General features: G+C 40.8%; 1 protein-coding gene across 1 annotated transcript in view; it reads right to left on the bottom strand.

The window, feature by feature from the left end:
- The window catches only part of RYR3 (ryanodine receptor 3), a 372,359-nt gene that overhangs the window by 160,863 nt on the left and 193,980 nt on the right, over positions 1–17,516 (bottom strand). Inside the window, exons 46-52 of the mRNA XM_048484286.1 lie at positions 16,424–16,535; positions 14,540–14,660; positions 12,433–12,602; positions 10,105–10,325; positions 9,319–9,409; positions 3,263–3,403; positions 1,029–1,210 (exon numbers count right to left, since the gene is read on the bottom strand). Coding sequence (XP_048340243.1) covers positions 1,029–1,210; positions 3,263–3,403; positions 9,319–9,409; positions 10,105–10,325; positions 12,433–12,602; positions 14,540–14,660; positions 16,424–16,535 — 1,038 coding nt within the window. The remainder of the gene's footprint in view (positions 1–1,028; positions 1,211–3,262; positions 3,404–9,318; positions 9,410–10,104; positions 10,326–12,432; positions 12,603–14,539; positions 14,661–16,423; positions 16,536–17,516) is intronic.

Consider the following 17,516-nt stretch of genomic DNA (forward strand, 5'->3'; position numbering starts at 1 on the left):
AATGCTGCCAAACGCGTGAGGCAATTTCATCAGTTATTTCATCTCTAGTGTGGTGGGTTACCTGTAGCGAGGACACTGTTCCTGGAACTGGGGTAGCTGCACTGTTCTCATATGTTTCCTCATGTATGGTTGTTTAATATGTCTGGAGGATCATCTTGCTGAGACTGGAGAATCATCTTGCTGAGACATCTTACTACAGTCCATCTTCAGAAAATCATGAAAATTTGAGCTTACCACTTTAAGAACTTTATGAAATGGCTCGATACTGTGCTGTAGGAGGTTATTGTTAGTAACGCACTGGATTATTCCCAGCTACAGTCGGTTACGAATCTTGGGTATACTCTTGTATTCCTCAGAGTTATATTTCATATGGTGTACTTGATATAGACATTGTATAGGACTGATTTGTTGTATGTTTTTACAGTTGTAGTTGCATCTTGTAGGACACATTAAGTTTCCTTTTTTCATGGTGGCAGTTTTTTTAGGCGTTCATTCACTAATATATTTAGTTCACAACTGGTTTAATACATACACATATTAGCCTTGAGCAGCTTTGAGTGCAGCACATTTCTCTCTATTCCTATTCACCCAAGAATAACAGGCAAAGGATATGATCATCTGTTTGTGTCCTGTTGGTAAGCACTGAGGGAAGGAGAACTCTGCATCCTCTTAGTCATGTGTCTGTTTAGGTAGGAATGGCTGACCTGGGCAGGGGAAGAGGAGCACTTCTACCATTAGGGAAAACACTAGAAAGAAAAAGCTTTTAAAATCAGTACTTCTGTGGCATGTATGCACAGCCCTTGAGGGACTGCACAGAAACTATAAAGATGAACATCAGTTCCCCACATTATTCATTGGTTAGTGCAAGACTGGACTAAATAGAAAAAAATATGATATGGGTTAATTCATGAGAATCAGTCTTTTAGAATGCTCTGATTTTGTATAATGCTAAAGAGACAGCAAAGACCCAAGCAAGTTGGAATGAGGTTCCCACATTAACTATTAAGAGTAAGGTTGTCATGACTCACTTCACTGTGCTGATAGGTTTGGGATCAAAGTTTCCTTCAGCATCTACTGAAGTCTGCTTTTCTAAAGTTGAGGTAATTCGAGTGTCTAAATAGTCTGGTGGCAAAGCTCCAGCTATAGCACTTAAACAAGGTAAGGCCATTCGGAAGAGCTCTGGATCATACTTCTGCAGAAGAGATAGGAACTGGTTGGAAAATCCAATAGAAAAACATGCAAAGTATTAGTTCAGGCAACACAGCCAAATGGAAGTAGCATTAGTAGATGCTGTTAAATGAAGAAGCAAATATTAAAAGAAACATGCCCCTAGCAGAAAATCAAGCCAGCATAAGGGACCATATTCACACAGCATCCTTTTTGTGAGAAAATAGCTATTCAAAGGCTCTATTCACAATAGCTACACAATTTGTTACAGGAACAAGTTTTAAAGCTAAGACTGAACTGAAAAGGGGGGGTGCTTTTTCACGAATATTTTTAGCAGTATCAGTAGTTTTGTGGCAGTGATTACCGCAAAAGGATTCAACTGTATTTACCAATTCAAAAAGCAATATTTTCACTGTAAATTGGCTGTTTGCATAATGGTATCACCATGCAGCCAGACCTAATTGTTTATGAAGTACTGTGATGACATTCTGCTTGGTACATAATTCCTGAATGGCTAGATTGGATTCATATGCCTTCACTGAATTCAATGTGAGCTTAAGTTTGACTGATTTTGCAATGTCCTACTCTTCTTCCCATTCTTTACAGGATGCCCAGCTGACTAACTCTATGACTGTTCCCCCCGCCCCCCAAAAGCCAATAAGGTAAAAATAGAGCTCAAGGAGCAGCCTATCAAGAAAACAATAGCAGCAAGTGGGGTCAAAGAAAGGTAAAATATTCAATGTTCGTGCTTCAGAAACATTACTTCAGTATGCAAATAGTGCTTTAAAAAATCTGAATTCATTTGATGTAGTCTTATTCAATCTTACAACCCCATCCAAAAGCTGGGCTACTGGCAGTGGTGATGTGGTCGCCCCTGGCCACTGACCCCAAAGAGGCTTTCTGGTGGCATGGAAATACCCACAGAGTGTAAAAGTGTCACTGCTGCCAAGAAGCCTCTATGGGCCTCAACAGACTTACACTATGAATGGCTGGGAGGACACTGATTTCTGGCCACACCCCGGCTCACCCCCTTAATGCCAGCTGCATGCCATGGAATCATCCCTCCACCAGTGTAACTACCTCAAGATGGCAAATTCGCTGGCACAGCGATGCACCACTTCCACCGGCAGATTCATGCCCCCTTCCCTCCCAGATGAGGCTCTGAAAGACTTAATGTGCCAATATATAGAGACTATGGCAAAATCTTTTCTAAATTTTTGTTTAATAAAAGATACCCAATCTGATTCTGCATTGGAAGTTTTCATTGTAACCTGCTTTGACCCTTCAACACTAAGGTTTCCATGATGCAAATAACAATGAAAACAAAGTTGTCTCACTATGCAATCCTAAACAGAATTTCACTGCACTCCCTCAGCTCTGAAAATATCTTTCACTGCAACTTCTTTAATGTCTAGGCCTAGCAGGGGATAGGTGTTACAGTTTCATCTTTAGATGTACATTTTTGTCATTTTGAATTTTTGATCAGCTGAGATTTGAAGCACCACATTCTACACAAGTTTTCATAGTCTTCCTATGAGTTCATCTTAGCAGGAAAATAATAAATAGTGAATGTCCTCACTTTGTTATATCATATACAAATGTCAGTAAAGAAAATGGTTGCATTTCAGGAATCCATTTGCAGAATACATACACAATTCATTTGATTTTGAATTTCAGGCTGCAACCCAGAAGTGCTCAGTTCATCAAAATTATGATTTTAAGTTAAAGGTAAAAACTAAACTCCATGATTCCAAATGCAACATACACATTTGCTCACCAGACCCGTATTTTTGTGTTGGCTGAATCTGATAAGGATCAGAAAAGCATGGATCTTATCACTGTTTATCTGACAGTGTAAGAATTTTGTCCCAATTCTAATGTCATTTTTCTCACTGAGTCAATTGGTCCTAGAGGATCCTGTCTGAACAGAGCCCTTAGTGATTAAGCAGGACCTTTGGCTTTGGCTTGGTGCATTCATTAAAAGTCTTTTTTGTATTAAGTAGAAGCAGAATTTAGACAATTTGGGTGGCTTGTAGCAGCACAGATATTTTTCATAGGGTTTGTTGCAAACCTTAATCTTGATTACTATCTTTACCTTATGGGAGAGGGAATCAAATATTCCCCAGAAAAGTTTCTCAGTTAAATGTAACTCTTCTTCAGCTGCAATTCCATAATTTCCCCATCCTGAAGGCAAGCAGTAATATTTCCAGCATTGCTCATAGTGATTTGTTAGAAGCTATAAATGACAGAAAAATACATCATAAAAGGAAGAATACTATACACTATATTCAATAGAAAAGAAAAACAATATAGTAAACTGTCCCCACTGGCATCTCTTTAATTTTTATTCATTTCTTTATTTTGGTTGGGTGCAAACCACATTTGCTAGGGAATGGCTTATTTTATCTTTTGTAAAAAAAACCCTTAGCACTTCTAAGCACTATAAAGCAACATAAACCTTATTAATAGGATCATTATAATTATTACTAGGTAAATAACGTTATAGACAGCAACCACATTATTTTACTGTATAATTGCTATCAAAATCAAAATTCACCATTTTATGCATGCAGCAGATGTATACCTTTTTGTAGCAGGAAAATTCAAGTCACTATTCTATTTTAAATGACACATGTGCAACATATTTTAAAGTGTAGAATAAGAGCCATTTTGCTCCTTAGACAGCTCTTCTATGGCAATCTCCCTCAGGACTTTCTCTGTTTTGGTATCTGAAATGTTAGGAGTCTGTCCCTTTTAGAGTTGGGAATTAGTGACAGCAGACTCTTGGCTTAGCTCCCCACTTTGGCAAGGCACTGAAAGACATCCAAAGAGTCGGCAGGATGGGTAGAGACACTATTGTCTTATAGTCACAGCTCTTCAGAGCTCTCTCAGCCCCACCCATCTCACAGGGTATTTCTTGGGGTGGGGGGAGGGAAAGGAGATTGCAAGCCCCTTTGAGTCTCCTTACAGGAGAGAAAGAGGTGGTATAAATCCAAACTACTACTCCTCTTCTTAAACAGAGCTCGTACCACCATTATGGGTTGGTCTGCTAACAGTTTGGTAACAATCAGGTGGTAACAACCAGGCTTTTTCTACAGCAGGACCAGTCCTTTGCTATGACTTATCAGAATGGATATGGAGGACATCTTCATTGTCTGCATTCAGGAAATGTTTGGAGGCTGCAGCTCATGCAGAATGCTATTTGTAGACTTCTAGTCGGGGCCAGGTATCGGAAGTATGTAACACTGACATTACAGAAATTACACTGGCTACTGATCCACTCAAGCCCAATTCAAGGTGCTGGTGTTGACCTTTAAAGCCCTACATAGCTGTATCTGATGACCATCTTCTCCCATATGCTCTTGCCTGAGAATTAAGATCATAGAGAGAGGTCCACCTGACTGTCCATTCAATTAAAGAATCTTGCTTGGTGGGTACATGAAAGAGGGCCTTTTCAGTGACACTCCCAAGATCATGGAACAGCCTCTCTCACAAGGTGCACTAATCTAGCCCATTAGAGTCAAGATGGCGACGGGACGGCTGCTTTGATTCTCTCTCCGCTGCAAGCTAAGTTTATTTGATTCTCTTATCTCTCCTTTTGGCTCACTTCCCTGGCTCCAATCTGTTCTAACTGCTACAACCTGCAACTAGATGCCACTAACGCTCCAAATTACCGAAAGTGCAGCTGCCTTGGTGTGTTTTGTTGGTGAACTTTCCTCCTGTTTCCTCTCTGCTTGTGGGAGACCGCACTGACTGCTGCAATTACAACTACTGCAATAGCAATGGGGAAGAAAAGACCCCTTTCCTCGCCTAATCAAACAACCCAGAAGCAAAACAAACAAACCAGAATTGACCATTTTATGCCAAAAAACACAGGGACTGACCTCTGTGAAGATTTGGAACAATCAAACAGATTTGCAGCCTTTGAGCAAGCTTTACCCGATGTTGCGGTCCCTTTAACAAACAATAACTTATCTCTTCCGGCAAGCCAACAACCGGGGGATGAGCAACTGAGCCTTGAGCTTGTAACACAACTGGATAATGAGCCTTTAGCTCCAAAGAAGCCAAGTGTGATAAGTGAGAATAATTATATTAATAAGCCGAACTCCTTACCTGACCCGCATGAGAGTCTGGTCACGTTAACTGAACTCCTATCTAAGGAAGCAATTTTAATATCTAAATCCTTTGAGCTGCTGCTAGCCAAATTCAGCAATATTGGCTCTAAGCTAGATGTATTGGAAAAAATACTTCTTTCCAAGGATTTTAAGTGCCCAACGTCTCGAGTGGACCAGAGTCTGAACCTACATCAATGTGGACAAGTGGCTGACCCAATGGACCTATTAACCTCAAGCCAAGACTGCCCCCCTATTGCCTGTGGATCAAAACAAAGCCAACTTGCCTTGGTGCTACAAAGGAATCAAATTGTAATATCAATAGGCAGGAACAAGCAGAACCTTAATAGATGGTCCAGCTTTCCAGTAATAAGAAATTCCCTGAGCCAACTACTAGATTGTACATCAAGGGAGACTCAACTAAGGTCTTACGAACTCTTACCTTACTGCACTGGTTACAGGAGACTCTTGTTAACTTTCAATACAGCAGAGTCCCCATCCTTACTCTTGAGTCGCAGACATTTTTATTTACAGAAGTTCGACATCAACATTACAAGAGTTTTTAATAACCTTAAAAAGTCCCCACTCATCAGCACGGTATCAACTGTGCAGAAGACCACACTTAAATCTTTATACACAGCCCAAAAAGGGTATTTACACAGACCTTACAAAAACTATGGAAGAATGGAGCCAACTTGAGTCACTGTCCAAAGATATGGCGACTTCCCATCAAATGATCTCTAAGGCACTCAACCTCATTGGTTCAGACAACTCCCTTGAGTCATGAAATAACTTCCCAGCTAATTCAACTGATATGCAACCCCTGCCAGCTCTTTTGGGCTACCCTCCAGCAGCTGACACTGAAACTCTTCACCAGGCCACCGGATCTCCGCCTCTGCTAACCACCAATCAGACCGGGACTGAACTCCCAAAATCCCCAGGACCAATGAAGAACCTGACGGAGCTGGACATCGACGTAAGGTCCTCAAGGGTTCTTCAGATAGAATCTCATCCATCGAACTCTGGCAAATCCTGGGCTCAAGAACTGGCAGAACTAAACGAGCCCCCACCTTCCAGAATGCTAAGGCAGCCATGTAAGTCTCCCAACATATCTCCAACAACTCCTCTCATTGTTTTAGAATCTGCTACTACAGAGGGTGCTTCTCCATCTCAAATTGACCCAGCAAGACAGACGCATCAAGGCCCTTGTAACCCATTGCCCAGCGAACAAGCAGATAACAGAGCTAGACTGGAAACATCAAAGAACATCTCAAACCAGCCCATGCTAATACGCTCTGCTGCCCCGGCTCTAAAACCTTTAGGTTACAACGAAGCAAACAAGGATGAAAATATTATAGCTCCTGACAACCAGACTTCAGGGTCAATAAACAACAGTCACCCCTCTGAACCTACAATACTCCACCACAATAAAGCAGCCAATGGCTGCATCATCTACAATGATAATGGGGACTGGGACAAACTGGAACAACTGAGCTGACTGCCCAAATCGTCCACTACCATCAGCACAAGCCCAAATATCAGTATACTCTCTTGGAATATAGCTGGATGGAGATCTAAAAGAGAAGACTGCGATTTAATGGATTTTCTTGCTAACTTTGACTGTATTCTCTTACAAGAAACCTGGTCACAGGATGCTCCCAAATTAAAAGGCTTCCATTCCTATCATTTACCAGGTTATAAATCCAACCCCAGAGGACGTTTTCAAGCTGGTCTTTGCTTTTTGATCAGAGATCAGCTATCCCCTAAAGTGAAACACCTTGATCCATGTATCCCTCTTGCTCAGACTTTACTCATTGACATGTGCCCAAAACCACTACTACTTACTAATGTATACCTACCTCCAACAACCACAGACCACGAACTCACTAGTCAATGGAATCAATTTACGAACCATATTTCCAACATAGAGATGGAATATCCTGACACCTTTTGCCTCATGTTGGGTGACTTTAACGCCAGAATAAGCAAAGGAATCAACGATCCCCAAAAACTGCATGAGACTGACGGTCTTAACTTACCCGATCCAACTAACTTCAAGGATACAAAATCAAATAAAAGTGGTCATTTCCTAATCGATTTTTGTCTGTGTCAAAATAAATCAATACTTAATGGCTCCACCCACTTTCCTGACTCTGGCCAGTTTACCTTCTTCTCCATCAGGGGATGCAGCATAATAGATTATGGAATTTGCACACCTCACTTCATAGAACTCATCCACTCCTTCAAGATTGGAAAACGTACAGAAAGTGACCACTTACCCCTCTTGCTATCCCTGAAGAACTTGTGCTTCTGCAATAAAGTTTCAACCACTGGCGTAATGCCCATTGGGCAAGGTGGGCAGCTGCCCAGGGCATCACCTTGTGGGGGGCATCAAAATGCTGGGTTCATTTTTGGGTATTTTTAGTGGTTTTCCATTTTTGGCCTGCAGGGGGCGCGGTTTTTAGGCTAGCGGCACCAAAATTTCAGCGTATCATTAGGAGACTGTCCGTATGATACCCCCCAAGTTTGGTGAGGTTTGGTTCAGGGAGTCCAAAGTTATGGACTCCCAAAGGGGGTGCCCCTATCCCCCATTGTTTCCAATGGGAGCCACTAGGAGATGGGGACTACAGTTTTGAGGGTCCATAACTTTGGCCCCCCTGAACCAAACTGCACCAAACCTGGGGGGTATCATTAGGGCAGTCTCCTGATGAGACCCTGAAAGTTTTGAGACTGTGCCTTCAGAAATGTGTCCCCCCAGCCTGCAACCCCCATTGACAACAATGCAGAAAACTCAATGCAGAACAAAGATTCTTGGACAAATTTCGGGATGTTCTTGCAGGGAGGGCATTCTTGGACGTATCAGCACCAAAATTTCAGGGTATCATCTGGATACTGTCCTTATGGTACCCCCAATGTTTGGTGCAGTTTGGTTAAGGGGGTCCAAAGTTATGGACCCTCAAAAGGGTAGTCCCCATCTCCTTAGCAAAGAATGGGGGATGGGGCACCCCCTTTGAGGGTAAATAACTTTGGACCCCCTAACTTTGGTCAATGATCACTTCACGAATTTGAAAGACCTGATTATTAACTCTGATCCAAGCCCATTTACCATGGAATGCTTCTCTGATATACTTACCAGACTACATTCACTAGCAATGCCGACTCAATTCAATATGGCTCCTAAAGCAAGCTGGTTCGATTACGACTGTATCCAGTCAAAAAGACTGCTGAGAGCGATATTTAAGACCACATATAATACCAACGACTCGTTATCCCTAGTAACCCAAGATCATGGAACAGCCTTTCTCACAAGGTGCACCCGTCCCCTCTCTTTCAATGGCAGTTGAAGACTGTTTTATTTAGATCTACATTTCATTAAATTCAGTAGCAGTACTTAATAGTGATTTTAAATTGAGTTTTTAATGTTTTTACGTATTCTATTTTATGTATTTTATCTATGTTGTAAGTTGCCTTAAACTCCATAAGAAAGAATGGCGGTTAATAAATGTACTAAATAAACAAATACATATTCTTAAGTTTTTTCCTGTTTTTTAATTTACGAAACCTTACAATTTTATTACTTGCAATCACATTGTACTATATGCACACTAAAATCATGGTGCGTTTATCTTTTCATTCTATAGATTGCCTTTTAAAAAATTCTAATTCCATTTATTGTCTACAAACTCATAGAACAGACCACAAAATAAGAAACAAAAAAATTGTTTATCCTTATCACATTATCTTTTTTCTTGTTTAAAGAATCCTTTTATGCCTAGAACTAGTAATATCTCCTTTGAACAGAAAATTCTGATTTCTGTTAGTTTTACTTATAATGTGATAATAAAATGTGTATCAAATCATGCTTTCACTAAACTTCTCCAGCTATTGAGGTGTGCTTCAATCTTAAACTAAAAAGAAAATGATGGAAGATGTACATTTGATCATTGGAGAAGATGGCACACAACCATAAAAAGAAAAGGAAAAAAGTCCTCAAATAATTGATTTATTTAGTGTCACAGACATTAATGCAAATATTTACCTTAAGTGGCATTTTACAGTATTCATTAAGTAAGGGTACATCAAAAACCAGTCGTCGCAATAGTTGCTGTAACATAGAAGGCCGTAAGTGACTGCAATTGAAAAAAGAGATTTCAATTAGTGCCCTGCATATATTTTGATGAAGCTGCAAGGCAATTTACAAAAATGATTGGAATGCAAGCCACTCAGCACAAGTAAAACAAATTATCAGAAAGGAAAATAGGAAAGTGATTAGACATGAAAAATTGGAAACATTCTATAAAATTGGTCACTGTTATGAGAATGCTGAGACATAGGAAGATTCTTAGTTTGCCTGTCTTTATCATGGCAGAAGAAAATATACTTTCTCCATTCTTTTCTGATTTGCCTAGGGTCTAACAAAAAGGAGAGATATATAGTGGCTCATACTGGGCTACATAAAATAGCCAAAGTATCTCTGCATTATCATAATCACATCAGTCCTAAACCTTCAAATTACAAACATGACATTTCCACTGAATTTTGTGTACTTTTGCATTTTGACCCCTTGATCTACAATAAACAATGCCATTTCAGGAAGACATGTTGGGTGAAGAATAGTGTTGGCTTTGGTAAAATAGTCACCTTCCCCAACTCAGTTTTTTTTTTAAGAAAAAAGGTTTTAAGAAAAGGGTGTTACTCATGTAAAGGAATGTGAATAAGAGAATGCTCAAAAAATAAAGTGCAGATCTTCAAGAAGGTAAGCCAATAAAACCCTACAAAGTGGGTATGAATTGTATATAAAACAGAACATTTGTATAATACTTACTGGCAGATAGCAAGCAAGCATTCTTCAATAGTGTCTCTTTGTGCTTTTGTAAGGGAGCGTCCTTTGGAGAGACGATATATTGTCTGAAGTGTGGAATCAACCAGAGAGACATAATGCTCAGTTCCCGAAAACAGAGCAGCACACCTTGTAAGTAATGGAAACACAGCTGTGCAAATATATCTATTTAGAGCAAGAGCTGTCTCTGTGGTACTCAAAGAAACCTGCATAAAGGATATAAGCAGCTATTAAATATACTTTGTAAGATAGGTGTGTTGTGAACATACACGATTTTCTGTATTTTAATCATTTTCTTTAAAATTAATAGTACAGTCCTAGTAACTCCTTACCGTTAATGTTCTCTTTGCTACCTACATGTCTGTAAACCTACAGAGTTTCTTTGCTACCTACATGTCTGTAAACCTACAGAGTAGTTTTAATTAGCTTCGCATGTGTGCTCATCCACGGTCAATCTTCACATAGCCTCAGTTTATTTCATCACTACTAGCTCAAACAATGTGCTAAGTGAATGATCTCCAATGTGAGAGGCATTTGGGATCAATCATGTTCATTGTCTCAGCTTCTTTTACACCAGCAGAAGCTTCTGTCTCATTAGTGAAACACAAGATACCCATACACAAAACTGGAAAAATGCTGGACAGTGAGACAATATCAACATGGCCAATATAATCTTTACCCTTTCCAAACAATCTTTCCGTGAAGCTTCACTGAAAAACCTAGGCCGTTTCCGCACGGCCTTTTTATGGCGCCCTGGGAACAGTAAAAACGCCGTTCCCAGGGAGCCATTCGCACAGGCGGCGCTGCTGCTAAGCAGCAGCGCCGACCTGGCGTCGCTCCCCCTCCCCCAGGGCGGCGTCAGGCCACCCTGAAAAACAACCCTTTAAAGGGTTGTTTTTCCTGCAACAGCGTGTTCCCAGCGGCATGGTGCGAACAGCACCGCCGGGAACACCCTGTTTCCCTTCCCTGTCCGACTCACCGTGTCCCCGTCGTTGGCCTGCTGGCCGTCGAAGCCCCGCCCATGCTGTCCTCTGACCCCTGGAGGTCGGAGGGCAGCGTGGGCGGGGCTTCAGAGACCAGCAGGCCGACGACGGGGACACGGTGAGTCGGACAGGGAAGGGGGCAGAGGCGGCTCCATGCGGAGCCGCCTGCCGTCCGCCGGCCTCTCCTGAGGCCGCCCGCACGCGTGCGTGCGAACGGCCTCCGCCTCCACGCCGGCAGAATTCTTGCCGGCGTGGAGGCGCATCAACGGCCGTGCGGAAACGGCCCTAGTAAACAGAGGCTCTTTCCATGCAGCAAATGTATATTGGTTTGTAGCTGGGATAAAGTAATCCGCTTTCCTATTTTCGCGTTTTGCATGCATCCATGTAGGCAATGATTGGAGCCCATGGAAACAATGTGGGTTGCTGTCGTGCCTTCGCACTGAGGCATGTCTGTTTTTTTAATTAACCTTCCACCAATGCATAGCTATGCAGCCATCCACAAATGAATCCCCACAGCCATGCTGATGTCTCACAATACCACGATTCAACCATTTGCACTTGTGTGGCTACGCAGATGTAAACTGGGAAATTTACAAAAGAAAGCGTGGCCAAATAAAGCACCTCCTGCCCATCCTTTTGCTTGCAAGCGGCTGCAAACTGGGATTTTTAAAAAGACTAGCAGATAGTGCGATTCTCAAAAAACCTAGTTTGGGGAAAATAACATGGGGCAGAATAAGGGTGGGATGCATGCAAAGTTCTCCCCCAAAATGGGTTTTTACCGTTCTTAACCCATTTATTGGCTTATGCGGAATGGGCCAGAGAGTCCCATCCTTCCCAGTTCATCCAGTCAAGTCAACATACGCAACCACAGTGATAATTGGAATGGCAGTTATTTTCTCATTCACCAACCTGGCATGCAACAGCAAGATATTAAAATCGGTAGATGGGGTCTGAAGATGTGAGAGAATGATTTCCTAATTCATAGTTTCTTAGTTACTATGTACCATCAGATCTTTTATTTGACCCAAATCTATTGCTTAAAGTGAACACAAGCTATGAGTTACCCAGAATTCTGTTTCAGACAGCATAAAATATGCCATTTTCCCCTGAGTTTCCATTTTTATCAAATAAGGTATCTTTGGCTGATGTGGGTTTTCCAGGCCATATGGCTTTGGTCTGGTAGTTTTAGCTTCTAATGTTTTGCCTGCATTTATGGCTGGAGTCTTCAGAGGCATGTCACAGTAAGATGAGTTTCTGTCTGTGGCACAGTGTAGAAGTACCTTTATTTGTAGATCACTCTAATGTAGAATAATCTGGTAAGAATACTCACTGTATCCAATGAGGCACATGTTCTCAAATCTGGTAAAAATCCAACCTCCAGCAGATGAAGAAGGAAGCTTTGGTCTTTTATACCATAGACACGATCTAGAAATAGCACCATGGGTGCCTTATGGTCAGGGCAGAAATTTGCAGACATGTCAGGCTCAGTAACTGTTCCATCTGAAAAGGAATCCCATTATCCTGATGCAAGATATATCTTATACTACATAAATTAAGCAGCAGCAGATTATTGAATGATTTGTTTAAAAAAAGAGAGCTCTGTCTGGATGTAAACGTAAAGTTCAAGGACCCCACTGATTTTCACAATGCAACAAGATCACACATTCTAATTAAAGCACCTGATTATCATAGAATCATAGAGTTGGAGAGACCACAAGGGCCATCAAGTCCAACTCCCTGCAATGCAGGAACACACAATCAAAGCACTCCCAACATATGTTAATCCAGTCTCTGTTAAAAAACTTCCAAAAGATTCCCTTGCAGATAATGAAATCACAAAGGAGCCGAAAACTAAGAGAAGGAAGGTTTCTTTATTGGAGAGGCAACTTCTAGTTATATAGAAAATACTATTTCCCCTGAACATCCCTGAAAGGGCGGGACCCAGAACCATCCTAACAGATTGATGTAACAGGCTGAATGGAATTAACTGGAATGGAAGCAAAACTGAGTACAGTACTATTAGAAAGGTCAGAAGGGACACGTCATGAGTATATTGCTTACTTCCATCCCCCCCACCCCCAACAACAGCAGCAGAAGCAAATTTCCTCAAACACTCACAAAAATTGAAGATGAAGGTCTGGGTCATCAAATATCTCCAGTCCTAAACTCTTCCAACCTATGGAGGCATTGCTAATTGGTGCTCCTGGGGTAGAGAATAACCTGTTCACCTCACTTCCTTGCCCCCACAGGAGTCCAGAGGGGCAATTAATGTCTACCACTCAAAATCTTTAAAAAGCCAGTTAGCACACAAAGCTTATCTTCAGTATACAAGGTGGTCAAAGGCATCAACTACCTCAGTGATTGGGACTATATTCTATGTTCTTCAGAGGCATGCTCAAGGCTAACTTGGAAATCAGATAAGGTTGCCCATGGGGGACCCCTGCCACCAGTTCCCATTTCCCACTACCAGAGACTGGGAGAAAAATAAAATTAAAAATGGCCATTAGGCCTATGGCAGAGTGTTACTGCTGGGAAAATTCAGAAGCTACACCTCTCTCAGAACTGTCAAAACCTCTATGGCTTTACCATAGAGTTTCTGGTGACTCCTAGGTCATTTCTGGGTTTTCCACAGAAGTGAAATTGTGCCATTACCAACCTGCACTCTCATATCCTGCCCACATAGTCTACCGCTGGTTGCCAATCCTGGTAACCATAAAATCAGGCTGGGATCACCTTTGGGTTATGCTCCAGGGGTTACTGGAAAAAGGTATTACTTCCAGTCATAATATTAAAACGTAACAGCAAAATCTCAATGAAACTGTCTCATTTTCCCCAATCTATTTTTCTATTTATTTGCATTTCCTTCTATTCCACAGATAACTCCCAGATTAGTTTATTAACTAAAACTAAGCCAACACTGCTTCAAGCATGCTTCAATTGGTGTCAGCTGTGTTGGCTGAATGTCCACATATAATTTTGCTTCAGTGACCTTGATGCTGCAATTTATATTACAAGCTTGCCAGAAGTCAAAGCTGGCCTTTCCATTGCTATGGCTACTCAGTCTCAAATTACAGAGTTCCCTTTTTTTGCCAGCTAGCTGCAAGGCAGAATGAAAGAAAATTAACTAGACAGAGGTTGTTTAACCCTTTCCTTCTGGTTAGTTTTCAGTTCACTATGAACCTCCTTAATTTGATTTTTTTTACCTATTGCAGAAAGGCATGGAGCTGAATCCTCTCATTCTGCTCAGTTAAATTCTCATATCCTTATCAATAAAATATAACTGCTTACTTTATTGTGTATTTAGTTTATTAATTTATTTAGAAAATTTGTAAGCCACCTCTCCAGAGATTTTCTTCTGGAGGGCCAGAGTATATTTTCTAGATGAGATTTAATGACAATCTCTTAAAATTTCATCAAACTGGCAAACTGATAGTTACCTTTATTTCCTGTTGGCAGTTTTAGTGGAATGCTTATAATTCCAACCAAGTCTTCTGTTGGCACCAGGGAGCGCAGGATTGACCGGATTCGAATGGCTTCACCCTTCCCAGTTTGGATGAGCTGTGGAAGGAGTGTTACATTTTTACAGAATAAAAATGAAAGCAGTCAGAATATGCTCCATATTTTTTCAGATTTTTTCTATTTGAAAATCAGTTCAAATTTATGATACCCCTCTTTTATATATAGCAATCTAAAAGAAAGTTCAATTAGATTAATATTTACATTAATTTTAAAAAGGGTTTGAAATATTATCACAGACATGGTGAGATATGTTAGATTCATACATCTGAAGCTCATACAAGCTCACCACTTCAGGGGTACAGGAATCCTAATGTACCACACTACTTAGCAAATCGCCAAAGAAGATGCTTCTTGCTGTCAACATTTGATTGTAACATCCCAAGCTGCATTAAAAGCTACACTAATATTAATGCACCAGTAAAAGAAATTAAAGGGGTTGCCACAGCAGAGGTGTATAGAAAAATAAAATAAAATTATTTGCTAAGGGGTATTTTTTACGATGCAAAAAACTACTACATCAAAATTACACACATATTGCAGATGTCCAAAGTTTAATTTGGAATGCATATTTATCTATTCAAAACCCAAATGATAGTATCCTGATTTTTACTACAAATCTAATATAATATATCAGATATTATTACATATTATTTTATATTATAATATAGGGAAGTCATAACTTCTTCAGTAAACCTTAGAGCCAACACACAGCTGATCAGAAGATTAACTGGGAGTCAGTTTTGATTCTGCCCTCATCAAAATCCCTTTGAAATTGAGACCTCTTTTGCCCTTCCTCCCCTCCAAATTAGCATTATTTTTTATCTCTGTATTGTGCAGGGAAGGAAAAAAAGAGCGAATTTCCTCCAAGCTGGGTGAGGACAAAAGCAATGCTTCTGAGCTCCCCATTGAAAAAGGAAGAGGAAAAAGAGCTCATTTGTAGCCATAACTCTGCAGCCCAAGCCAACAGCCTGAAGCAGGGTGAAGACAAGGTGAATCAGAGAAGCTTCTCATCCTCATCAAGTCTGGACACTAGCAAACTTTTTGGGATGGCAGATGAGAAGAACCTGTCACAGCTGGCGCAGTCCTGATTCCCCACCCCGCAAATGTTGGGTTTTACGGCACAGAGAAGCAGCTAACACAATGATTCTAAAGGATAAAAGATAAATGTTTATTAAGAGTTACAGTTGGGATAGGAAAGAGAGAAAGATAGCATGCTGCTATCTTGCTAGCTAGGAAGTTTCTGCAACTAACATCTGAGAAAAAGCAGGATATGAGACCTGAGATAAGAGGTGACACAGAAGGATGGAAAGTCACTAATTTTGCAGCCCTCTCTAGCTGACCACTTGCCCTGCTGAGTTTTCTTCTCAGTTTCTTTGAACATTAGTAATTCCTACATCCAGGGGTAGAGCAAGAGCAGCCTGTTCCTGCAAATAAACACCAAAAGGTTGCAACCAGCTGAACAGCCACCAAACCTGAATGCAAAAGCTGCCATGGCTGTGATCCATTGACAAAAATACTCATGTATGTCCTCAAGTAAGAAAATATTCTCAAAACAATAGTCAGTGAAAAATGCTCTAACTTGTCCATTACAAAGGTTCTAGTCCTTTAACACAGATCACAAGAAAGAGAAGGAAGTGTTGACATGACCGCTATAGTCTCACCTGGGGAGCAGGACCTGGACACCACAGCAGGCAGGAGAAGAGAAAGTAGAAGTAACCCCCAAATAATTCAGATTTCCCCACAGAACTGAAGTGAATCCCACATCCATATCATGTTTCTGTACAAACAAGAGTACCACTTACATGCATTTCTGGCGCACAACGACCCAGCAGATCTATAAGAGCTGAATAGAAAGACATAATTGCGTTGCCCATGTGTACAATCTCTTCCTCTTCCTCATCTTCCTCAAGATTGCTAAAAAGTAATCAACCAGACACAAGTAGTTCTTGAAATCATTCAAACGTTTCAAAGTGGTATGGAAATTAACAGTAAAAATAAATTCTTAAGCTTCAGCAATGCAAGGATTAATGAGGCTGGTTCAGTTCCTACCCATCATCTTGTGCATTTCACAACAACCCGCTTCTCTGAATCTCATGGCAAGATCAAATTAAAGGCAGATTTGAACCAGAACTGACTCATTTCCTTTATATAAAGTTGTCACTAAAATAAAAAGAAAGCTGACTTGCTCTGTTGCCATGTGCACTGTCTATCCTGAAGGCTGGAATATGTGATAGCAAAAATAGGCAATGAATAAAAGGTAAAGTTTCCCCTTCAGTCATATCCGACCCTGGGGTACCACAGCATGCAGTGATTTTATAGGCTAGCTGCTTTCCCCGGCTATTCTTTACCCACTAGCTATGAGCTAGGTACTTATTTACCAACCAAGAAATGGATGGATGGCTAATTTGACCATGAGCCAGCTGCCAGGATATCTGACCCACAGGGGGCTCGAACTTCTGACCATGTGAGTGGCAGTGCAAGCACTTAACTACTATGCCACTCGGCTCCTAGGCAGTGAATAATCTTTCTCAATCTAACTAACAATACATGCTAATGTGCTTAAATAACCCACTGGTGTTTAGAAGAGAGGGAAAGAAACCACTTCAGAAGGGTTATATTTAGAATAAATGAGTGCTGTATGTATATGTGAGTGTGTTTGTTCTCATCTGCTTGCCCTACAGCAGCTTTTCTCCCCTATGTAATTTTAAAAGCAAGTCTGGAAGCAAGAAAAATCTTATCTGGAATAATACAGTGATAGAAATAGTGTGTGGGGAGCAATGTGGAATGAAGAAGCTGTTATACTTAATGCTGTTATACATCAGGTCATTTAAACCTGTCTTATGACTTTCTAGCAGCAGAAAGTTAGATAACAGGATCATACAGTTAAATTTCTTT

This window comes from Sphaerodactylus townsendi, linkage group LG02 (genome assembly GCF_021028975.2).
Source record: "Sphaerodactylus townsendi isolate TG3544 linkage group LG02, MPM_Stown_v2.3, whole genome shotgun sequence".
In the NCBI taxonomy this organism is placed as follows: Eukaryota; Metazoa; Chordata; class Lepidosauria; order Squamata; family Sphaerodactylidae; genus Sphaerodactylus; species Sphaerodactylus townsendi.